The sequence below is a fragment of the Eublepharis macularius genome, chromosome 16 (genome assembly GCF_028583425.1).
Source record: "Eublepharis macularius isolate TG4126 chromosome 16, MPM_Emac_v1.0, whole genome shotgun sequence".
In the NCBI taxonomy this organism is placed as follows: domain Eukaryota; kingdom Metazoa; phylum Chordata; class Lepidosauria; order Squamata; family Eublepharidae; genus Eublepharis; species Eublepharis macularius.
In genome coordinates, this window is record NC_072805.1 from 16,860,710 (window position 1) to 16,885,689 (window position 24,980).

Below are 24,980 nucleotides of genomic sequence, written 5' to 3' on the forward strand. Positions count from 1 at the left end.
GAAAGTTAGGCTGAGGGAGAGAGACTGGCCCAAGGTCTCCTGGTAAGCTTGTATGGCAGAGCGGAGATTCGAACCTGCGTCCCCCAGATCCTAGTCCAGAGCAAAGGTTGCCGACAATCTGGAGAAGTCTGCACCTTTAACAGAGGCATGATGCGTGGGAATGGTATGCGTGACAGAAGCTTTTCATAGTTCAAATAACATCACCTAGTAAATGACTTACCATTAAAACTCTGCTAAAGGGACAAGGCATTCCCCCCACCCCCTTCCAGGTGGTACCTTTGAGATTCTTTAGTTTTGCAACGTGGGAAACGCAACATTTCGGGTTCCTTCTGCGAACGACCTGTGCCTTTAAGAGGAAGCGCGCTTCTCGGGCGCAGAACCCTCTGGGAAGCCGAGTTCTGCTCTGCTGCTCCCGCTTTTTCCGCCCCGTATTTGTCAATGTGTTTCACTACAATTCCCATAATGCAACGTTAGGGGACGAAACGCTGCGAAAGAGCGCTCAGTTAAAGGGCCAGCGCAGGAGGAAGGTGTCGTGGCACAGCAAGGAAGTTACTAGGAAGCGGGAGAGATTCGTATAGGTTCGCACATGCATGTTTACTGTGAAGTAAGTCTCGCTGCGCTAGACGGCATTTGCTCTCGAGTAGGTAGCTGTATGTCGGCAAGTTGTTGCAAGCGGTGCTTGGACGCGCAGCCTGAAGTCTGGAGAGGAAACAGCCCTTTGCAACTCGGAGGGTCTGGACGCGGCCCTAAAGCCGCAGCGTCTGGTGGTACCTGGAAGCTGACGCTGTTGCAACAGTGTGAAGGCTTAATATATTTGTATTCCCACGTACGTCCTTCTGCACCTGGAGTATCGGATAAAGGGGATTCCGGTCGACAGCCTCTGATGTTTGACCCAAACAGTGCAATCCTAAGAAGATAGAAAAGAGTCCAGTAGCACCTTTCAGACTAACCAACTTTACTGTAGCATAAGCTTTCAAGAATCATAGTTCTCTTCATCCTGCATCTGACGAAGAGAACTGTGATTCTCGAAAGCTTATGCTACAATAAAGTTGGTCTTAAAGGTGCTACTGGACTCTTTTCTATTTTGCTACTACAGACTAACACAGCTAGCTCCTCTGGATCCTAAGAAGAGTTACTCCAGTCTAAGACCATTGATTTCAGTGGGCGCAGACTTGAGTAACTCTGCTTAGAATTGTGCTGAAAATGTGTTAAGTTTTGTGGTGCTGCAGCTTCCAGAGGTGTCTGTCACCGTTGTAAGCAAAACAGGGCAGGAGTCCGGTGGCACCTTAAAGACGAACCAGATTGGTTCCATCATCCGCTTCCGTAGCCAGCGCTCACTTCATCAGATGCATGAAGTTTGCATTCTGTGAGGGGGGAGTCAGTCGCTCCTGGGTGAAGTGACATTTGAACCCAGGGATCTGAGCTTTTGATGCAGCGAGCGTTGATCTGTGAAAGCCGAGGCTAGAATAAAAGTTCTTAAGGTGCCACTCGATTCCTGTATCTGAAGAAGTAACCTGTGTGACTCATGAAAGCTCATACCGTACTACAAGTTTTGTTAGTCTTGTAGGTGCTACTGGACTCTTGCTCTTTTCTACTGTTACTCGACTCCTGTGTGATTGAAGGGCAGCCAGAGGAACAGGCTTGCAGTAGCTAGGGTTGCCAACAAACCTAGAGAAAAATGCTCTACCCCTTTAACAGAGACTTAATGTGTGGAATGGGCGGCTGAAAGTTTTCAGGAGCTGGAGGTAAATAATATCAACAAGCTAGTAAGCCTCTATTAAAGGCACACCATGGTTTTTCTCCAGTCTCGGCTAGGTAGTCTTGTTGGACTGAAGCAGAACAGCAGGGGTTGAGTCCAGTGGCGCCTTAGAGACCAACAAGATTTTCAGTGTCCAAATTAGTCAGTTTGGTGTAGTGGTCAAGAGTGGCAGGGCTTTAATCTGGGGAGTCTGGTTTGACTCCTCCACTCAAAGCCTGCTGGGTGACTTTGGGTCAGTCCCAGCTCTCTCAGAGCTCTCTCAGCCCCACCCACCTCACAGGGAGGAATGTCATGAGGAAAATAATAGCACACTTTGTAAACCACTCTGAGTGGGCATTAAGTAGTCCTGAAGGGTGGCATATAAATCAAATGTTGTTGTTATGATTATCTGAAGAAGGGAGCTTTGACTCTCGAAAGCGTTTTTCCTGTCTGTTTCATGCAGTGGTCAACCAGTTGCCCTGAAGAGCCAACAAACAGGGCATAGAAGTTGAGGCCCTCCCCAGACGTTGCCTCCTCGCCACTGGTATTCAGAGGCTGACTGCCTCTAAATATGGAGGTTCCATTGTGTGATCATGGCTAGTAGCCATTGACGGACCTCTTCTATGCCGCATGCACCCGTCAGAGCAGGGAAGCCTGGTGCAGCATTAATCTCCCATCCCTCTGTCCATGTATGGGCACTGATATCCTGCAGAGAGGGGGGTACAGGTGCCCAGGGATGCTCTGATGCAGCCAGGCGACAGCTGACCAATATGGGGGACTCTCAAAGCATCGTTGCCCAGGAAGCACAATCTCATCCCTCTGCCATGACTGGTGGTGTAAAGGGGAAAACAACACTTGCAGGCAGGCTTAGGGTTACCAGCCTCCAAGTGGGGCCTGGAGTACTCCTGGAGTTACAATGGCTCAGAGAGCAGAGAGCAGTTCCTCTGGAGGAAATAGATCCAGAGGAGTTAGCTGTGTTGATCTGTGGTTGCAAAATAGTAAGGAGTCCAGTAGCACCTTTAAGACTAACCAACTTTATTGCAACTTTATTACTGTGGTACTTGAAAGCTTATGCAACAGTAAAGTTGGTTAGTCTTAAAGGTGCTACTGGACTCTACGATTCTGGAGGAAATGTTAGCTTCGGATTCTATGGCATCATGTCTCCACTGAGCTCCCTCCCAGATACTGCCCCCAAATCTCCAGGAATTTCCCAAGCCAGAGTTGGCAACTCAAGTTGGGCCAGGTTGTCACTTAAAATGGGGACTTCAATAGAATCATAGAGCTGGAAGGGACCTCCAGGGTCATCTAGTCCAACCTCATCCCATTGTTTTAAATACTAATTAAGAAAAACAGAGCTGAAATATGCCTTCAGTTTTAATTTAAGGTTCTGGTATTGACATATAAGGCCCTGTGCAGACTGGGACCGGCATATCTACGGGACCGTCTCTCCCCATATATTCCCTGGAGGACACTTCGATCAGGGGACAAACAGCTGTTGGTGGTCCCTGGCCCCACGGAGGCCCACCTAGCTTTGACTAGAGCCAGGGCCTTTTCGGTCCTGGCTCCCACTTGGTGGAACGCTCTGTCTGCTGAAATCAGGGCCTGGCAGGACCTACTATCCTTTTGCCGGGCCTGCAAGACAGAGTTGTTCCGCCAGGCGTATGGCTGAGGCTGGACCTCCGCCAGCCTGAAAAAAGGGGTGTATAAAATCTTAAGCCTTGTGAAAGCTGTCCACCATCCTGTTTTAAATGTGTAAGGATTTTATTGTATTTTAATATGTTGTTTTTATTGTATTTTGTATTTTAATATGTTGTTATCTGCTCTGAGCCCGCTCGCGGGGAGGGCGGAATAGAAATTTGAAATAAATAAAATAAAATAAATAAATAATCCAGGGGAAAGCCCCTCATTAATTTGGTCTTTGGAGACCAATAATAACTTAACAACAGCAACAATATAAAACCTGCCCCAAGCTGGAAATGCAGTGATTCAAGACTTCCCAGTCTCTATAGATATTGCTCTCTAGGGGATCCTGAAGAGGCAAGAACTGCAGCATCTTTTTAAAGCTTGACGTCAAGCAGCGCCTATCGGCCTGTCTTTGCAGAAGCCGCAGTTCAATGCAGGTCAGGCAATCACAAAAATCTGCAGTCCTGAAACCCAAATTATGAACTTTCCCTGAAAAGAAAATTCAGACATCATTTACATGCTTTGTAATAACATAATTGTGATAAATCATGTTTAATTCGTTCATTGAAATGCATTCCCTGTACTCAGCACTCGGCAGCCACAGAAGTGGTAAACCTGAGCCCAGACCACTTCTGCTAGGCCAGGTGGCATTATTTTATGGTTATTTATTGTCTCTGTATCTAATAATATAGGAGATGATCCTGTGCCGATGAGGAAAGTTGCAGAAACAGGCCATCTGCAGAAGGGATTTATATATATACATACACACTGTGGGGATTCCCCAGGTAAGCAGAAAAATATAATTTGGTAAATTAGCCAAATTTCAGATAACAACTTGATGTGGACTGAGTAGGTTCAATGATTGTAGCTGAAAGGCAGCTGAGAGTCAGTTAAAGAATCTTTTAACTTTGCTTGTGTGTGCAAAATTTCCAAATCATTTCTTGCCGTACTCCTGGGAATTCTTTGCAGGTTCCTGGGAGAGAAGCAAATGGCTACCACCAAACCTACTGATGGGTGCCATGGCACCTTTGGGCACTTTATTGAGAATTACTGCTCTAGCCAAGATTGCCCAGCAGTTTTAATGACTGAGCCAGGATTTTAAAGTCAAATCTCCCTGTTTTCTTTTCCACGCTCTGTCCAACACAACACAGTGGCCCTTGCTGGATCCAGGAATCTTATCTACCTGTTCCCTACCCATTGTTTTATATCTTTTGTTCACATAAATGGTAATATGAGTTTGATAGGAAATTCCCCTGTATATTATGCTGTTTATTTAGGAGAATTCTGTGTTACTTTTCCAGAGTCATACTTGAGGCAGCTTACAAATATAATGATACGTTATCAATAATTTTTTTTAATTCTCCAAAAAATCATTAATAAAAATTGTATAACATGGAGTCAACATTAATACCTGCTTGATACAAAGACTGAGAATGACAAAGTAGGCCACCTGTACAACTTAGTGAATCCCTTCAAACTCTCATCATTGCTAAATAGACATTGAACAGGCGTTTAGAGAATTCCCAGACGTCAAAAAAAATCAAATCTCGAAAGTATGTATTTGCTGGAACCACTCCTTATCTTTCTGAATAAGAAGTGGATCAATAAATATTTTCAAAAGCCATTAGAACATTATTTTAAATATTATTTTAAAACATTAACATGTATTTTTTTTGTTCTGCTGGATATATAACATCAATTATTTGTTTTCTAACTGGCTTAGTACTGTTTTTATATTTTAAATTAAAAACAAATTTTTTTCTGGGGGGAAAAACGTTTGATGGACTCTTTTCTTCCATGCTCCAGCAGTACCAAAGGGCAGAGGCCAGTTTTGTAAAGATGGCTGGAGAAGAGGTGGGATGGACAGTCATTGTCCTAACGTGTCAGCACAAGGACAGCGTCTTTGCCTTCCATAAAGGTAAAGGAAGAACCCAAAGCCCTCCTTTCCACCTGGGGATCAGAACCATCAAATCACGTGGGCCACAACTGGGCTGGAATGAAGCTGGAGCAAAGCTGGAGCTTAATTCTGTGTTTTTTTGTTTTTTGAAATATACATTTTGACTTGCGTCTCCTTGGAAGCAATCCTTCAAGTAGCTGGGGAGAGTTTCCACACAGTCTTCTTGGTCCTCGGTCCCTCTCTGTTTTAGGAATAATTCTCCAAAATGATTCAATAGAAGTAATTCTGCAATCAGGTTTCCTCCGTAATCTCCAGGCCACATACTATTTTAGCTGACTGCTGTTGAGAACCATTTTTAGAACATTGAGGTACAAACCTTATAGAGGAATTCAAACTGTATCTTTGCATTTCGGGGGACTCTTTTGGCTGGACTAGAATCAACATGGACCAGAAGAGGCAGAGGAAAAAGTGGGTTAACCAGAGGACATGTTGTAGGCTGCTCCTGGGGCTAGAGCCACACCACAGGCGTGGCATCAAAAGCAACGAACTTGGCTATCATTGTGTGTAAAGGCCCGGTGACCTCAAAGGGTTCTCAAGGCAAGAGATGAACAGGAGGGGGGTTGCCATTGTCTGCCTCTGGATAGGGACCCTGACCTTCCCTGGTGGTCTCTCAGCCAAGTATTAACCTGGATGAGACCCTGCTGAGATCTGATGAGATCAAATAATCCAGGTCAGGGCCAGCTGTCATGAATTCCCACAAAAAGCTCTTGGAGAAAGCCATTCATTTTTCCTCATTTGGCAAGCTAGTGGTGCCGTCCTAGCAGAGTTACACCCTTATAAGCACAACGGACATAGAAAGATGTAACTCTTCTTAGGATAGCACTATAGATGACTCAGTAGGAGAGAGTCGGTGACTTGGCTTGGCAAGGATTCAAAGTAATGGTTGTCTTGGTGCCAAGCCATACTTGCAGGGCTTTTTTTTCTGGGAAAAGAGGTGGTGGAACTCAGTGGGTTGCCAGTACAAGGGGCAACTCTTGGCGGGAGGTGGTGCCCCTGGTACCATATGTGCACGTGCAAAGTGCACGCATGCTTCCAGGACCAATGATGTCATTTTGGGTCAGCTGGAACAAGGGGGAGTTTTTAAATCACCCTCGGCAAAAATGGTCACATGGCTGGTGGCCCCGCCCCCTGTGGCGCGGAGGGCAATCTCAACTCCCCTCTGTCTGGAGATCAGGAGGCGGGGCCACCGGCCATGTGTCCATTTTCAAGAGGTTCCGGAACTCCGTTCCACCACATTCCAGCTGAAAAAAAGCCCTGCATACTTGCATTCTTCAGAAACCATGAGAGCCTGAACAGGCTTTATAAGCCCTGAGATTTCTCCCATGAGATAAAGTCCACCATCTTTGCAGCCCTTTCTTGTGTTTCTTAGGAACTGCAGAATTTCACAGGTACTGGTCCATTTTTCGTTTTGTTCACAGAGCTTGAGGTCCGTCGGGATCAAGGTGCCTTGGGCCGACACCCCATCTTGCTCACTGTCGAAGACCCCAAGGTCCAGGTTGGCAGTGGGGGTGCCACTCTCAATGCTCTCCTGGTGGCAGCCGAGCACCTGAGCGCTCGAGCTGGCTATACGGTAAGAGAATACCTGCTGGCAGCCACGGGCCCCTTGGGCATCCTGCTCTTTGGCCTTTCAAGAATGTCAGCCTCTTTCATTTCTCTAGCCTAATGTGGTGCCAGTTGGCGCCGTTGCACCCACCAATGGGTTTCCTGGCATTTATTTTCTTCTGCCCCAAAGCATCTCTTCCCCAGTGCAAAGAGCAAATCCTGAGTTCCTTTACTTCATTGGAGGTGATTCAGAAGAACCCAGGAGGTATCACTTCTGTGTTTACAGGGGCAACCCATCCAGAAATAGCCACCTCTGTCACAGTAGGATGCTTGGCTTGCAGCCTCCCAACATTTTGTGGTGGGCCCAGTACCATATGCTAGCCATTTTGCAATTGGACACATTCTCCGTTGGCAGTCATTTTGTGGCAGTGCCCACTTCTACTTCTCAAAATTCCAAAAGTGCCCATAGGCTCAGCGTCATCAGGGGACTCTTGTTCTAGCTCCTGTCCCATCACTGGCCAGCTGGTCACCTTGTGTAAGTCTTGTGCAGGCCCATCAAAAGAGATGAGATGGGGTGGAGTGATAAAATGTGCCTCCCTTGCTGTAGCTGTCCGATTTGGAACATGGCAGCCATTTCTGCAGAATCAAAATGCTTCAGATTTTCAAATTCAATTAAAAAATTTTTTTGCAAGTGTCAAACTGTTTTCTGCTAGCAGGATTGATCTTCTGTCTTCTGTCCAGGAGCTGGTGCTTGGCTGCTACTTGTGTAGAACCCTTCATTCACCAAGGGAGGATTTCTTTGATTCCAACTTGCCTCTTCTCTTCTGCTGCTTTGACAGTCAGGCAAGGGGTGCCAAACTTCCAGGAACGCTGATCCTGGCCATTTCTAACCCTGCATTGATCCAGAGTCCAGTAGCACCTATAAGATTAACAAAATTTGTGGCAGGGTAGGAGCTTTCGTGAGCCACAGCTCACTTCTTCAGATATCTGAAGAAGTGAGCTGTGGCTCACGAAAGCTCCTACCCTGCCACAAATTTTGTTAGCCTTATAGGTGCTACTGCACTTTTGCTCTTTTCTACTGCCACAGACAGACTAACACGGCTGCCCAACTTGATCTACCTGCATCGATCCAGGCAGCTTCTCCTTTGTGTGTTGCTCTGCTCCCTCATCCACACCCACATTATGGCTTGCTTTCCAGCCCCTTGCTTACCACTTAAAAATCTTCTCTGCATCTCTTCCAGGTGGTCACATCTGATGTCTTGCAAAAGGCCTGGATTCTCATCCTGCACATGGTGAGATGAGAGACTGGTCTTGTCTAAGGGAAGGGAGTGGGGAGAGCTGCACCTGAGTGGGCAGGGCCCCCAGATAGCAGAGTTCATTGGATCAGTCAAAGAGGATGAAGGCAGCTAGGCATGTTCCTCTTTTGAGCACAACAGGTAAGAAAAGCTGCAGGCTGAATTCTAGCAGGGGAAGGAGTGCTGCTCTTTGGCCTGCACCTGCCAGTCTTATACTTTATGCTTCTTCCCTCCCTCCCTCTTAGGGTCGGGACTTCTTGTTTGATGACTGCAGCCGAGCATTCACCTGTCTCCCCACTGAGGACCCTGATGCCCCCGTCGAGGCACTCACCTGCAACCTGGACAGCCTGCTGGCAACCTTGACTCACCAGGTCTGACTGACACATTCCCCTGAAGGCTGCTTTGCTGTGGTGGCCTCGGTGGTGTCGCTGTGGCCGCTGGATCCCACCCTAATCTGTGGCACTGTTGTGGGCCACCTCTTTGCCATGTATGACAACCACGTGGGAACTCGTTGGAGTTGCCATAAATGCTTGACAAAGCCAAGCTAAGGGCCGATTCCAGACGGCCCCCCGCCTCGTGAAACGTCTCGCGTCGTCTCGCGTCGTCGCGCAGAAAACGCGATGTCGTGCAAAACTCGCGCGAGAAAACGCGATATTTCGCGTTTTCTGCACGACGACGTGCGACGTTTCGCGAGGCGGGGGGCCGTCTGGAATCGGCCAAGGTTGGGGAGAATTGTGGAAAGAGAGCTGCCCGTTGTTTGTAAGATCCAGGCGGAGCGTGTGTCCCTCTTGTGTTGCAGTGAGCCTTGATGGAGCCGCCCGAGGGATCTGAGCCTAGCCTATGTTGCTTTGCATAACTTTTCTGGGGTTTATGCTTCTATTTTTATGTTGTATTTTGTTTATATTTATTTGCCTTATATTGGGGGGATTTTGTGTGTGTGTGTGTGTGTAGTGGGGGCGGGGAGATGCCTGCATGTTGGAGACAGATGATGGGGAGGCAGCAGGAGAGCAAATCCTAGTGATACAGGAGAAACAAGCGGGATGGGAAGGGTCTCCAGACCTCATGGGGCATCTCATTTCTGGAGACTCTTGCTGTCCTGGTACTCACGGGCAAATATTTTCTAAACATATATGCTCTACCCATCCCAAGAATTGCAGGTTTGAGTGGTGTCCCCACCTCCTCTCGTACAATGTTTGGCGTTGTGCAGTTGAACCTGACAAAGAGAGCTCTGACTCTCAAAAGTTTATGCCCTGTGTGAGGCTCCTCCCTCACTGGCGCCCTCTCCTGACGGCCTGCCATCCTACCAGCTCTCCAGGCAAGTGTCCTCCGGCCTCAGATGGGCAGGGAAGGGGGTTGCACCACCTTGTTCCTTCTCCTGCCCTGGGAGTAGCAGAGCGCTCCAGCTGTCTCTCCCTGCAAAATCCTCCTCGGCCTTCACAGGAACCTGAATTTAAAGGCCTCCCCTGGCCCCACCTCCCTGGCTCTGCCCCCAATCGTCACCCCGTCTCCCTGACTGGCCCTGCTCCCAGCCTATCTGATAGGAGGGCTGGGTAGACTCTGCAGTCTCCTGGCCCCACCCACTCCATCCCCACCTAGGGCGGGGCATTTGGTCTGCTCTCCGCCTGGCTCGCCCCTGCTGCTTCTGAACACTCCCCAGTGGCTCCCTTGGGGCCTGTGCCTGCCTGACTTGTGCTGATGGCAATTTCCTGTGCGCATGGATGAAGTGGAGCCACCTGGGCAACTGCAGGAGACAGGTGAGTCTGCTGAGTGGCTGCAGGCTGTTCCCCAGAGTGGTGCCTGGGCATCAGCTGCAACTGGCCTAAGGGTGAGAGAGGCCTGGAGGCCTGTAGGGGCTCCTGCAACTGAGGTGCTGCCAGAGGCTGTGCTGCAGGGCCTAAAGGGGGTGGGGTGGGGTGGGGTGGGGCGGGGCAGGGCGGACACTGCAGGGCTGCAGTGGTGGAGGTGGACAAAAGGCCGGCATTGCCGGACACCCTGGAAATCTAGTTGGTCTTTAAAGGTGCTATGGGATCTGAATCTTGCTCTTCGACTACAGACCAACACGGCTACCCACCTGAAACTGCTTCCCTTGGTAATTCAAGGCAAGAATTTTGAGGCAGCAGCTTTAGCTTTTGCAAAAAAGACATTGGAATTAAATTAGCAAGGTTCTTGTTGCAAACAGGTTCAAGGGCTGCATTGAATTACCGCAGAGGGGGCGTGCGAAGTTTTGTTCTGCTCACTTTTGAAATGGCCTGCAAGTTTTTGTGATGGGTGTATGGTGTGGGAGAAGAGGAAGAACAAGGAAGTCGAGGGCCCAGAGTTGAGTGGTGGCCCACAATGCCGGCCTGTGCCACCACCGGTGGACATAAATTGGTTGATGCAGACTGCGCTAAAAACGTCCACCCATCCGGATGCTTTGCTAGTCAGCTTTTGAGACTTCTGTGTGGAGAACCCAAATATATCCACATTCTGCCCCCCTGATCAAGGGGATAAGAAGTGCCCAGCAAATCTGTTTGGGCCTCTGCTTGTCCGCGTGGGAACAGCCAGGTGCCCTCAACTCCCCTTTTGCTCCATATCTCCGTATCTGCTCCCTTTCTAGGTGTGCAAGGGATCCCCACCTGGGGTGTGGGTCTGCAGCACTGATATGCTTCTCTCGATCCCTACCGAGGCAGGTGAGCATGTCCAAGAATCACGGCTGTTGGGCTGAAGGGCATTCCTGCCTGGAAGAAGAGCTGGGAAGCTCCCCGTGGCATGGACAACCTGCTCTCTTTCCCCCTTATTCATTTGGAGATGCTTGCTTAGTTTTATTTATTTATGTCATTTATAGTCCTCCTTTCTCACTGAGACTCAAGGCGGATTACGTAGTGTGAGATCAGTACAATCAGTAGCAAGGACAAGGCCAGGCATTTTCATATAGTGTCAAGGACATTTCCGTAAACAATGTCATAGGGTAAATGAATACAAGTTTACAAAGACATAGCATTAGAAAGGATCCAATATGGGGTTGAAGAATTGCTGAAACAGAACATAATCAGTTCTAGGACTGACATAACATGAAGCATAGGTAGGCTATAGGAGTACATATTTAAAGCAACAGATAATATGTAAGGCAGCATAATGGTGAATTCTATGGTTCCTAACTCATTAGCGAAACATCTGAGATAATACAATACTCTACAATACTGCCCTCCTATCTGAGAAAAAAGCCTTTTTGAATAATTCGGTTTTGCATTGTTTGTGGAAAGCCAGGAGTGTGGGTGCTCTCCCTGACCTCCTCAGGCAGGCCGTTCCATAGGTTAGGGACCACCACAGAGAAGGCCTGTGTACGGGCTGCTGTTGATTTCGCCCATGTGCAGCCTGGCACCTGCAGGAGACCCTGTTCAGATGAGTGAAGCTGCCATGGAGGGAAGTGTGTCAGGCCAAGGCCGTGAATAACTTTGTATGTAATAACCAATACCTTGAATTGAGCACGGTAACTGACAGGTATATTGAAGGGGCAGTCTAAACAGATTTTTTATTGCAAATTTATAAACTTTTCCCTCCCAGAGATCAATTGGCATGGATTCCAGGGTGCTAAAGTCATTGCTGTGCCTGGAAGCGTCTCCTATGCCCAGAAGCATGGAGTCTACCTTGCCAATGCTCAGGTATGCTGATCTCTCCCAGCCTGAATTTTCACTGATACAGGGTAAACATTAAAAAGTCTATTGTCGAAGGCTTTCACGGCCGGAGAACGATGGTTGTTGTGGGTTTTCCGGGCTGTATTGCCGTGGTCTTGGCATTGTAGTTCCTGACGTTTCGCCAGCAGCTGTGGCTGGCATCTTCAGAGGTGTAGCACCAAAAGATAGAGATCTCTCAGTGTCACAGTGTGGAGAAGATGTTGGCAGGTAATTTATATCTACTCAGGAAGGTGGGTTTGGGCTGAGTCATCCTGTAAGAGGATGACACTGAGAGATCTCTGTCTTTTGGTGCTACACCTCTGAAGACGCCAGCCACAGCTGCTGGCGAAATGTCAGGAACTACAATGCCAAGACCACGGCAATACAGCCCGGAAAACCCACAACAACCATTAAAAAGTCTGTTCATAGAATCTGTCTGGGGCCAGTAATTGGTCTCAGGGAACAGAGAATGGCCCTCTGTGCTTACGAATAGCAGGTCCCCTGGTTTAATTTGCAGGTTTTGATGACTAGCCAGATGGTTGATGGACCAGGACATGGAGCTGTGTTGAGCTACTTTGCTTAGAGATATAAACCCCGATCAGTTTGTTGCTGGTCTTATTCTCCATCCTGCTGTGCTGTTTTCCCCCACTCAGCGGCATTTGTCTGCCTTCTTAAGTGTAAAATATTAACTGGTAGAAGGCCACAGAACAGAACCCGCTTTGCCAGATGCGGACGGGGTGCTTGTCGTTTCTAATGGCAACCCTGGGTCTATGCAAGCAGATGTCCTTCCAATGATATCTTCCAACAGGCATTTTAATGATAACTAAAAAGGGTGTGAGCAAGTCTGTTAATGACCGGACATTTTGAAGGTCTGTCATTCATAGGGTCGCCATAAGTCGGAGGCGACTTGACAGCACATAACACACAAGAAGGGTCTACTTACAAACAAAATAAGCTGGGCCGATTCCACACGGCTTACCTGAAGCCGGGACATTGCGCAACGTTGCGGATCATGCTGGAAAAAACGTGGAAGATCGCGTTTTTTCGTGCGAGTTTTGTGACGTCGCGCAAAACTCACGTGAGAAAATGCAATCTTTCGTGTTTTTTCCAGCATGATCCGCAATGTTGCACAACGTCCCGGCTTCAGGTAAGCCATGTGGAATCGGCCCTGGTGTGTGTACACACACCTCATTTCTCGTCCATACAGTAATGTGTCAATTTTTCAATCCCTGCATATATAATAATAATTAATAGTTATAACCAATGTCATGATGATTTGGTGGCATTCAAAGGGTTACTTTAGGGGTGCCTAAGGATTTGGACATAGGCATCTAAAAACATTCCTCCTTCGAACAGTGGTACGCTTTTGCTGTTCTCTCGTCCCACAAGTTCCTCTCTGATTTCTCATATAGCCAGGGGTGGGGAGATGTCCCTAGACCCCCGTGGGAGCATGGAAGGAGCTGAGTGGTTTTATTATAGCTCCATTTGTAAAGCGCTTGAAGTGTCTGGGTGGTGTATAAGGTGCAAATGGACTAGGCCCTTTCATGTCCTTCTGCACTCCACAGGCTAGCTTATTATTGAGCAGCAGCCAACATAAATAGATAAGGGGGGAAGTTGCTTTTAAAACAGTGTGAAGTTCTGATCAGGATTCTCTTGTATCCTCTATGCTTTGGTCCCAAAGATCATACCATGTTCAAGATCCCTAGTACACAACAGTAGTTTTTTCTAGTGTAAATGTTGCCAAGGAACATTGATTGTCCATGCTGGCATTCTGGGTTGGGAAATTCCTGAAATTTGGGGGTGGGTGGAAAGTGGAAGGAGCAGGGTTGGAGGAAGGGAGAGAGCTTACCAGAGTATGATACTATAGAGTTCCCCTTCCAAAGCTGCCATTTCCTCTAGGGAAACTAATCTTTGTAGTTCGGAGATCAATTGTAATTCTGGGCAATCTCAAGGCCTGATAGGGGATTTTTTAAAAATAGGACTCTGCTGCCAAATACAAACTCCCCTACTACCATTTACCCATATGTATTTCAAGACTCCAAACACAGTAATCTTCAAAGAGAAATGGGTTTTATTGTTTATTAGCCAACATCATCAAGCCACTAGATTATATTCCTTTTGCAACCCATGAGAAATTCAGTACTTGAACACAGTGCTCAAATCTACTTTTAAAACATTTTTTCCTCTCTAATCCCAGATATATAAGAATGTGTGTGAGAACTGGGCTCTACACATGCTTAGAAGCACCCCCCTACACACACACTTTGCTATTATTTCCAGTATTCCTGGCATTCAGAATAAGTTCCAGAATGAGCCGGATCAAAACTGGTCCTTGACTAGATGCAAGTGGGGTCATTGGTTCAGCTCATTAGTGATCATTTTGGCAATCCAGTCGCCACTAATCCTCCCAGAGCTTGTTATTAAATAGTTCCAGGGCTTTTTTTCAGCGGGAACGCGGTGGAACGGAGTTCTGGCACCTCTTAAAAATGGTCACATGGCCAGTGGCTCCGCCCCCTGATCTCCAGACAGAGGGGAGTTTAGATTGCCCTCCATGCTGCTCAGCGCCGCTGGAAGGCAATCTAAACTCCCCTTTGCCTGGAGATCAGGGGGTGGGGCCACCAGCCATGTGACCATTTTAGCCGAGGGCAATTTAAACTTTAAGTTCCAGCTGACACAAAGTGATGTCATTGTGCAGTCTTGAGTTCCACCACTGAGTTCCACCACCTCTTTTCCCAGGAAAAAAGCCCTGGATAGTTCCATAATTCCTGCTGCTGAAAATGATGTTTCATAAATGATTACAATAAATTGGCGATTGAGGGATTGAAAGAGAGAAAGCAGGGCTGTTGGATCATACAGTACGTATTAGGACTCTCTATTCAGGATAGAGAGCCATATGTGTAAAGACTCTGTCACATAAGCTGTGGCAGAGGCTCGTATGTGTAAAGGCCAGTTACATCAGATAACCTTATACACCTTTAGTGCTAATTGTTTATAGGACAATTGCTAATTGTTTTAAGAATAAAAGATCAAGAGAGTTAATACAGACAGTTCTTCAGAATTACATTTCTCAGGATACATGGCACCCAGCAACCTGATTGACAGGCCAGTAAAATCTCACTGTAATATAAACATCTTAGATGCTTGGAGTCACACTTCTGTTATGGGTAAGAGACCTCCCTGGGAAACTGTTCTTCCAGGGCTGAAGCTTAGTTACAAAGTAAAAACAAGAGAAAATGTATACAGTGGAGAGGAACTTTCCTGCCTCACTATAAGATTAAGTTAATCTGCAGTTTAAACTCTAAAATGTGGGAGAAAGAGGTTGCCTACCAAGACAAATTTCGCCTCCCGTGTGAGTGTTTAGCTTCAATAATGTTCACGTAGGATTTTAGGAGAGAGGTTCTTAGAAAAATCCCGTAACTGGCCCCGCCAGGAGGTTTTCCATATATTTCACAGATAAGAAGCTGAGGACTGAAGATATAAAATCTCCCATGGATAGCAAACATATACCAAATCTTAATTTAATCAAGTGTGCAGTGCTAATATACGAATAAATAACAAGCCTATAAATATCAAATATTGCAATGTATCCCCAATAAATATTATAAAATATCCAATAAATATTCATGAAATGTATCAATGTTCACATCCTATAAACTCTTAAAGACACAAATTGCTCTTTCCAAGGACCGTAAAGAATCCTTTGACTCTTTGTAAAAAAAGTGCTCAAATGCAGTCAACTGGAAATAAATATCAAGATTAAGTCAATGTCTTGTTCTGGATCCAGAGATAAGTCCAGCACTGGTAAGTGTTCATTATTGCCCTTGTACAGATATTCAATTCTTCCAGGTATATCACCTAAGTTCCCATCAAGCACCACTGATCCGCAATGCCTGTGTCTCTACAAACTGTGCTCCAAGCCGCTGCTATATCAAATTCAGGATTAGATGTCCACAAAGACCAATAGGATGCTAGCTCTACTCCAGTTTCAAAGTATCTTCTTCAGGGACATCATGAATATATACAAACAATTTCCTGAGTCACATAAGCATGAAGAACATAACAATGAATATTGGTCCTGCATAGAATTCATATTTCACTTCATGATCATTGTGAATAATTACTTACAACACTGCAATGTAGGTTTTCTTTTGCAATGATTCCCATGGTGAATGTGATGCAGTCAGGGTGTGGTAATTGCTCATGTACCCTCTATATACACCAGTCTATGATACCACCCCTCACACCAGAACATCATGATGTAGCCTTAAAGGAATATACAACATCCAGGATGGACAAACTCAGGGCTCATTTGTAGCAGGAATGCACCGGAACACTGTTCCGGTAGTTCCCCCAACAGTCAGGTGGCCCCGCCCACCTGACTTTGAAAATTTTGGGTTGTTTAGGCCTCGCTTGGGGCCGAAATGGGCCAGATTGGGGACAAAGTGGCCTGGATCGGGTCGGTGCTGGGTGGGGGAATGCTCCCTTGCCCGGCAACAACCCGATTTGGGCTGTTTTGGTCCTGATCCAGGCCAAACCGTGCCCAAAATGTCAATTTGGGCCCCTTTTGGCCTCGATTGGGGCCAAAATGCCCCTGATTGGGCCACTGCCAGGTGGGGGAACACTCCCCCCTCTGGCAGCAGCTGGATCCCGGCCATTTCAGGCTGGTCAAGGGGTGTGGCATCTGCTAATGAGTTATGCTAATGAGTTCCTGCAGCTCTTTTTCTATGAAATGACTCCTGGACAAACTAGTATCCTGTGCTCCCCTCATAAGTAGGATGAATAATCAATAATTTGATTCAACCCTTTGGGGTAACTGTATCTAACTCATGGATCCAGAAGCACTCATGTCTCGATATTTATAGATTTGTTATTTATTCACATATCAGCACTGTGCATTTTATTAAGATTTGGTATGTGTTTGCTATCCATGGAAGATCTTGTATCTTCAGGTCCCACCAGGAGGTTGGCATCTCCAGCTGGCAGGCTAACTGTGGCATCTCCTCTTGACAGGGAGTAGTGCAAGATATTCTCTACCAAAGCCCTGAAGATCAGATTCAACGGTGCGTGGGGTTAGATGGAAAAGTCCCGCTGGTAAGTCTGTCTTCCTGGGGTTTAAGAAATCTCTCTCCTGGAGCACTGTGGGTTGGGTCTGTGGGGTCCAATCCTGTGGCTAGGTTGAGATGCAAAGCGAGCTGTGGACGGCTAGAAAACCAGGGCTGCCCTCATTGGATAGCAGACCTCTTTTGTGAGCACAGGACTGTCGCCAAACACACACACACACTGTGGCAGAAGACGGTCTGAGCTGCTGCAGAGGAGCCTCTGGCTATTGCAACAAGAGCCGTCCTCCGTTCTGACATCTGCTCAATCCGGCAGGTCTGTGGGATTGTCTTCTTCTCTGCAGAGACAGCAGAGAAGCTTCTGGCCACCCATGTTGTGCCCCCCCTGGATGCCTGCACCTACTTGGGGCTGGACTCCGGAGCACCACCCATTCAGGTGAGGAGGGCCGCACCTGTGCCATCACGGGTTGGATCAAACTATTGCAAGTAGGGCTGTGGAGAGAGGGCCAAAGGCAGGGCTCACTCAGAGCTCCACGACCCTCCTCCTTTTTAAAAGGCACACATGCAGAACAGCAAAGGGCACAGGGCAGTTTTTATTTGGGGGAACTTTGCCTTGGCAGAGTCCTTCGTTCCTTCTCCCGTTGCATTTGCCCTATGATTCCTTCCCGTTTTGATTCCCCTTTCTGGGTCTGTGATGGCAATTCCTGTGGAATGAAAAACCTTAGAAATCCCCTTAAAGCGGCAGCTTCCAGACTCCTGCCTCCATGTGGGGCTGAATGTTTGTGTGCAACTCACAACCAGTCTCTGCTCTTTGCTCCCAACGCAGCTGTCCCTGTTCTTTGACGTCCTGCTGTGTATGGCCCAGGGGGTGACAGAAGAGGCCTTCATGAAGGGCCAGAGCCCAGGGATGGGCAGCGGAGATACCCAGAAGGCAGCAGCAACAAGGAATGCCCGATCCGTGCTGTGGAAGGCCCTCCGTGCCGTCCCGCTCACTATGGGTAACGTTGCAGACTCAGCTGTGCTTTGCTTTTCATTAGTGGCAGAAAAGAGAAGTTTCCCGTGTATAAGTAATGTCTCCTCCCAATGATCTTACAATCAACAATATATTTATTAAAGATTTAACTTATTTCCTATTATATACCCAAGACCTATACCACACATTACAATGCAAAATAGCTCCAATTATACAGGCGTCATATATACTCCAAACCAATCAATTTAAGTGTCCCGTGCTCCAAATCCTATAGTTATACTATTAAAGTGCAAATGCTTTCTGGCATCTCCTGACACAAATTATCATACATGGAGTCAATTTCGCCTTATATTTCAGTTCAATATGGGTACAGTCCAAAAGTAATCCCAGACACTGTGAAGGTCACAGAACACATGTAGACCTTCGTTGTATTCTTTTGGTGTACATTGATAGTTCTATGACCATAGTTTTCTCTAACGGACGGTCCAGATCCCCATAAGGTCCGTTTCCAAAGTTCTTTTTCAAAGAACACAGTTGTCAAAATTTTCAAATACACTTCTTCATGTTAATTTCTAATTCATCAATTTCCTTTGCAAATGGAGGAGCCGTCCTGTTCTCTAAGGGGCCCCAGGAAAGGACGGGAGTGGCAGCGATTACCTCAGTTTGTGTACAGGCACGGACTGTTTGTACCCAAAATGGAGCCCCATCTGCTGGATCCAGGAGGCAAAGCAAGTAGAAAAGGGCAGGATGAACCATTCCAGAAGATGGGGGTGAAGTCCAGCCTGCATAGGGGCACCCCAAGACTGTGGGAAAGGAGCAGTCCACCCTTGGTCGCATGCTAAGGGCTTCCTTGCTGCCAGGGGCCAAAGCAGAGCCAGTGGTTAAAGTGCTAGACTAGAATCAGGAAGACCCAGGTTCGAATCCATCTTGTGTAAGGCATAGAGGGATGGGGTAAGGGTTGGACTGGGCAGGGCTGCATGGGAAATACACACACTTTGGAATAAATTTAGAAATTTGCAGGGGTGACCCTTGGGCCAGTCACACACACTCCACCTAACCTACCTCACGTGGTTGTTACAGTGATAAAATGGAGGAGAAGGATGTTAGCCACTTTGGGACCCCATTGGGAAGAAAGGCGGGGCACAAATGAAGGAAATAAATAAATAAACGTTCCACATATGTGTGCTTGTGCTTAAGAGTTGGGGTCTCTAGCTTGACTTGGAATTCCTAAGGTTTTGGCATTTTGAGGTTCTGAGGCCAAATGTTCATGGCAGTGTTGTTTCCTCGCTGGTCCCCTTGCAGCATACTTCCCTGGTGGCAGCTACGACTATATGAGCATGTCAGCCAGTGACCACATCCTCCACTTAACAGCCCACAAGGGCATGGCTGGCAGCCCCGCCTTCTGCAAAGTGGCCCATTCCGATGTGGCGGTAAGTATCACCCCATCTCCCATCGTGTTTCCCAGCTTCAATGTTGGAATCCAAGCATCAGTGTGGCATCAGTGTTGATGCCCCTTCCCACAACTTGGTGTATCTGTGGGTCTGCTTTGTGGCACAATCCTTTATTGTGTTAGGGCGGGGGAGGGGGAGGGGAAGGATTGGCCTGGGCAGGCTGCATGGGAAATAAACCCAAGTTGGAATAAATTCTGTAAGCAGGGCCGGCGCGCCCATTGAGGCCAGGTAGGCGGTGGCCTCAGGCGCGGGGTGCCGGAGGGAGCGCCGGAGGAGGTGCGGGGGGCGGGAGCGCGCGCCACAGAGCAGCAGCCTCCTATCCCTCCCACCCCATGCCACCACCAGCACACGCCTCCGGCTGGGCGCATCCGCCGCAGGCAGGCATCTGCGGTGGCGCAGGCAACCGAGCGGGAGAGCTCGGAGGCCACTCGCGCACCGTCACAGCCACCCGCCACAGCGATTGGGCCAGTGGTGTTGTGCGCACTCCTGTGATGATGTCACACATGACGTCATCACGCAGGCTGGTGTGCGTGCGCATGCTTGTGCACGCGCGGGGGGCCACCCGGCCTGCCGGCCGCGAGCACCGAATACCCTTGCGCCACCCTTCTGTAAGGTATTGGGCTTGGTGGAATTAGATGAAATTAAATCATCCTCATGCTGAGAGAACTCAAGGAGGGGTGGTGGCTCAGTGGAAGAGCCTCTGCTTTGCATGCAGAAGGTCCCAGGTTCAATCCCCAGCATCTCCAGTTAAAAGGGCCAGGCTGTAGGTGATAGGAAAGACCTCTGCCTGAGACCATGGAAAGCCACAGCTAGTCAGAGTAGACAATACTGACTTTGACAGCCCAGTGGCATGACTGAGGATAATGCAGCTTCATGAGCTTCATCAGTAGGGTAAGAGGCACAATTTAGGGGTCACATCAGCTCAGCACAAACTCAGCACCGATAGAGAAAGGCAGGCATTACGAAGCTCTGTCTTTTCACTAGACACAAGTGACTAGAGAAGGCAGAACTTATATAGTCCCTGAGGAGCTGAGGCAGAACTTATATAGTCCCTGAGGCAAGGACTTATATAGTCCCTGTGCTGTGGTTGGCTCCCCTAGTCACATGCCCTGTTGGACATACCCAACCTGCTGTTCTTAGAGTAGCTGTTGCCAGGTGACACTGTGGCTCACATCAGGCCTAGATTGCTTGGCTTGCTTGTGGCTGCGGTGGCGCAGGCAGTAAGGCCCTATTACAATTCACTGTTTCTCTCAGTCATGCACATAGGCACCTATACACACCCCAGCCTCTTGGACTCCAGAGATATCCCTTAGTAGTCTCTACCACCACCTGGAGACCTATTGCTTATCAGTGGGGTTGCTCTAGGCCAAACAATAAATCCCCCATTGAATGGTAAGACTGCATGCATGCGTGAGATAGCAAACAGAATTAGTCTTAAAGGTGCTACTGGACTCTTTTTGAGTCTGATAGTGTGAGCTTAAAGCAGCCCATTCATGAGGTAAAATAGCCCAGATGTTCTTCAGACATCTCTCTTCTGGGTCTCCTTTCCAGCAGGGGCTTTGCAAAAGAGTGACAAAATCTCGTTCTTTGTTGTTTCAGGGACCCCTGCTTGGTAGCAGGGGTCCGATCAGAAAGCAGAATGTCTGTTCAAACTTCTCGTCAAAGGAGGAAAAACTGTTCGCTCAGCATCTTGGGGTGTTTTTTAATTCTGCCGTTTTTTGGTGCAGTGTGCAAATAAGCATGCACAGAGTAAAGGGGAAGTTATGGGTGTCAGAAGTGGGGGAAATGGTCCAGTGATACCCCCTCCCTGGGTTGGACAATTGACAGGTCCTTGTGAGAGACGGCCAGGTGTAACCTCTGTATGCTGACCCTCTGTCCTCTTCCCCTCTCATTCTGGGATGCTTGCATGCTTTGGTCAACTTCCTGTAATGTCATTTGTGGTTTGACTGAAAACTCGAAGCAGGACAGACCTCTTGTTCCTAAGATCCTTCCGTAAGGATCTTTTTATACCAGGGCCCGCTTCCTGGGGCTCTGTGTTTGAGCTCCCGCGTCTCCCCCCACCAGCACCATATACAATTTTAATAGAATTTATTCAGCATCCAAAAGATGTGTTTTTAAATAAATTAGAACTTTAAACTACAAGAGGAAAGAGAAAAATTGAGGGGAGAGAAGCCAGAGATAGGTGAACAGGAGTGAAAGTAACAGTATACATGTGGCAAAGAAACACTCCTTATCTGCCAGATGCTGCCCACACATGTGCAAGCGCTACCGCTCAGCCACAAGGACGAGTGGCTGCTTTTGTTTTCAAAACTTGTTCACCATTCTTGCTAAAAGTGCTTGCAGATTCAGCTGGCTCTGTTGTGTGCACAGCCTGGTCCCAGAGTCTTCATGTCCCCACAATCTCTCCCTCCTCATCTCTTGCACGCAGGAGCCACAACTCCTGGAAGACGGCTGCTCAGTCACTAACAGCCTGCTAGAAGGAGCGGTGTCCTTGGGGCCTGGGTGTGCTATTCAGCACTGCTGCTTGAAGGTACGTGTCCCTTGGGGGCTCCGGGTGGGTTATTCTCTGCTGTTCACACGAGTGCAGAACTCTGCGCTTCTGGTTCCAAGGGCTACAGGGCCACAATCGCAGTCCATTTTGCCAAATGGAACCTAGCTCAGGCACGGCAGGATAGGGTGCCCAGGACAGCCACGCAGGGCAGCACCTGGAGCAGAGCTGGGTAGAAGTCCAGGAGTCTGGAGGCAGGTTCTGCCTGTTCTGGGCCTTGGTTTGACCCTACTGGTTTTCCCTGCAAGGGACCTGACGCTCCACTGAACCGTTTCTCTTCCCCTTGTGCGGAGCTGGGTGCCACCTCATGCTGAGCAAGGCCTTCCCTCCCTTCCAAGGCTGATGCTGTCTTCTGGGAGTGTTTGTGCCCCACTCTTGTTTAGCCCCCAATCCCTCCCATGTAGGTATCCCAGGTTTTTTAGTAATTTTGTGGGGGCCGAGAGACCACACATGTGAGCTCCTCAAAAGAATCCCTGTACAGACCAGCAGCTTTTCTGGTACAGGTCTGAGCCAGAGGAGTGGATCCAACCACCTCCCAAGGAGCCTTTCTCCACCCTTGGGAGCCTTCCACCAACTTAAGTGGCTCTTCCTCCTGTGGAAGGAGGTGAGGGACTATGGCTCACTGGCAGAGCGTCTGCTTTGAGTACAGAAGGTCCCAGGTTCAATCCCGGGCATCTCCAGTTAAAAGGACCAGGCAGTAGATGATGTGAAAGACCTTCACCTGAGACCTTGGGCAGCCATTACCTGTCTAACCAGACAATACTGAGCTTGATGGACCCGGGGTCTGGTTCAGAATAAGGCAGCTGCAGTCAGCTTTCCTTAGAGCTGGTGCCTCCTCACTGAACCCTGTTTCCAGCTATGGAGCTCACCTGAGCTGTGTTCACATGGTACAGGGAATGCGTGTGCATCCTGCCAGTAGGTGCATATGTCTGTTTGTAAGAAAGAACTACATGTAGTTCTGAGGGTTGGACTTGTGGCAAATCAGAGAACTGGAATGAGAGACACCGCCGGGAGGGCCATATTTGAGCGGAGTGGGCTCCAGTCCGGACAAGGCTAGTGAATGTCGCTGTGCTTCCAAAACACGTGGCATGTGGCCTTCCTCCAGGGTCCCTTGAAGGTCCGCTCTGGATGTCTCCTCACTGGGTTGGACGTGGACTCCTCTGAGGCCCTCAGGAGCCGCGTCCTTGAGGATGTGGTCGTTCAGGGACATGCCACCAGACTGAGAGGCATCCGTTGCAAAGTGTTCACTTTAAGCGGGCGGCACGACGACTGGCAGGTGAGCACAGCCGTGCCCATTTGGGGCAGGGGTGGGATGCCATTTCTCTGAGAGGGGAAGTTTCTGCAAGCCCCGGAAGTGTCCTTCCATGGGCTGAAAAGTGGGCTTTCTTGGTGGAGTTCTAACTGCTGCTAGAAGAGAGGGGTGTCCCTTTTGCAGCATGGAGGAGGAGCAGCCAGCTAGGCATTGAACTCTCTCCCAGAACCTTCACCCCATTTTATTTTTTCCTGCTTCTTCTGCATTTGCTTGGAGGAGTTTCTTTGAAAACCCAACACTGATGCAATTCTCTCCTGCTTAGTGCCCGGCAGAGGAAAATGGCACTTACCTGAACGTGCCGTGGGAGGAGCTGTTCCGCAGGACAGGAATACGGTATGTATCCTGAGACCACTTCGTAGCAACTGTCTAGCAGGTGCCATACTAATGCTTCCTGCCAGTGGCTGAACCCTTTATGTCCTGTGTTGTTTCCCACTTTTTCCTGTGTTTGATTCTCTGGTGCGGAATGAGTGTCAGTACCTGTCAGGTAGGTCCCTCAGCCCCTCTCCAGTGAAAGCACATTGGTTCCAGTAGAAAGCTTTATTTGGGATTTGACAGTTCAGGTCTGCACTCCATCACGCACATCCATTATGCCCCCTGCAGGGTGTTGCACTCTGCAGACAAGCAATTCCTGGTGGTCCCCGGCCCGAAGGACATCTGTCTGGCCTAAGCCAGGGCCAGGGCTTTTTCTGCTCTGGCCCCGGCCTGGTGGAACGCCCTCCCGCTGGAGATTCAGGCCCTGCGGGACCTGTTACAGAGATGTTCCACTGGGCCTTCGGCTGAGTGCCAGCGGGTGTCCTCCTCCTTCCATCTAAGACCACCACTTCTTCTGGGGCTGCCCTCGGCCATCTGCTATGCCCGTATACGAACTCCCAATATTTGTCTAAATAGCCTGCTCCTGGACTATTTTAATGGTTTTTAAAAAAATATTGTTGATTTTATGTTTTTGTGATTTTAATGATTTTTTTTAATGTTGTTAGCCGCCCTGAGCCCATTTGTGGGGAGGGCGGGGTATAAATCGAATAAAATAAATGAAATAATAATAAGCACGGAGCTTGATAGAAGTGATAAGGCAATGTAAGCAATTCTATGTTATACTTGATTTTCCCACGCTCAAATAACTGTTAAGTTTTTGGTGCGCAGTCTACACGGGTCCTGTGAGAACCCTTTTAGGGTTCATACAATCATACATTCCCAGCATCTGGGCAAAGTAGCAAGAGCTGGCGTCTGGATGCTCCAAGGTCAGTGCTACCTTAGAGGAGCCTATTTCTATAAGATAACGGGAGAGGCCCACTCGGGGTCTCAGAAAGTAACACTTGTACTCAGGAGAGAATACATCAGGTTAACAATGAGCATTGTGGTTACAACATACAGTCAATCATGGCATGACTGAACACAGACATGACAATGAACAAGTGGCTCAAATGGAACTAACAAGAACTTAAAAGTTCTCCATTGAATGCAGACGTGTTAGTCTGTGGTAGCAAAATCAAAAAGAGTCCAGTAGCACCTTTAAGACTAACCAATTTTATTGTAGCATAAGCTTTCGAGAATCAAGTTCTCTTCATCAGATGCATGATACATCAAATACGAAATAAAAACACTGTAGCCGAAAAACATTCCTTCTTAGGAATGATTTTCCATTTCCAAAGTTTTGCAAAGACACGTCTGGCAGCAGTCATCATTTCCCTTTGTATAAAATTCTTAAAATAAAGTAATATAAAATCCTAAAGATGTAGTCACACATAAATATTTGTGTACAATTTTACAAGGA

General features: G+C 48.0%; 1 protein-coding gene across 4 annotated transcripts in view; it reads left to right on the forward strand.

The window, feature by feature from the left end:
• Positions 1 to 515: 515 nt before the first annotated feature.
• The window catches only part of FCSK (fucose kinase), a 42,898-nt gene continuing 18,433 nt past the window's right edge, over positions 516 to 24,980 (forward strand). For 2 of the 4 annotated variants that reach the window (XM_055000812.1, XM_055000813.1), the window contains exons 1-14: positions 4,159 to 4,206; positions 5,228 to 5,339; positions 6,797 to 6,948; positions 8,162 to 8,212; positions 8,461 to 8,586; positions 10,812 to 10,884; positions 11,759 to 11,856; positions 16,879 to 16,959; positions 17,242 to 17,361; positions 17,752 to 17,923; positions 19,201 to 19,328; positions 21,778 to 21,879; positions 23,003 to 23,173; positions 23,472 to 23,542. In XM_055000812.1, coding sequence (XP_054856787.1) covers positions 5,261 to 5,339; positions 6,797 to 6,948; positions 8,162 to 8,212; positions 8,461 to 8,586; positions 10,812 to 10,884; positions 11,759 to 11,856; positions 16,879 to 16,959; positions 17,242 to 17,361; positions 17,752 to 17,923; positions 19,201 to 19,328; positions 21,778 to 21,879; positions 23,003 to 23,173; positions 23,472 to 23,542 — 1,424 coding nt within the window. In that variant the 5' untranslated portion in view covers positions 4,159 to 4,206; positions 5,228 to 5,260. Of the gene's footprint in view, positions 605 to 4,113; positions 4,207 to 5,227; positions 5,340 to 6,796; positions 6,949 to 8,161; positions 8,213 to 8,460; positions 8,587 to 10,811; positions 10,885 to 11,758; positions 11,857 to 16,878; positions 16,960 to 17,241; positions 17,362 to 17,751; positions 17,924 to 19,200; positions 19,329 to 21,777; positions 21,880 to 23,002; positions 23,174 to 23,471; positions 23,543 to 24,980 lie in introns of those variants that run through there. The other 2 variants (XM_055000814.1, XM_055000815.1) reach the window with 2 other exon arrangements.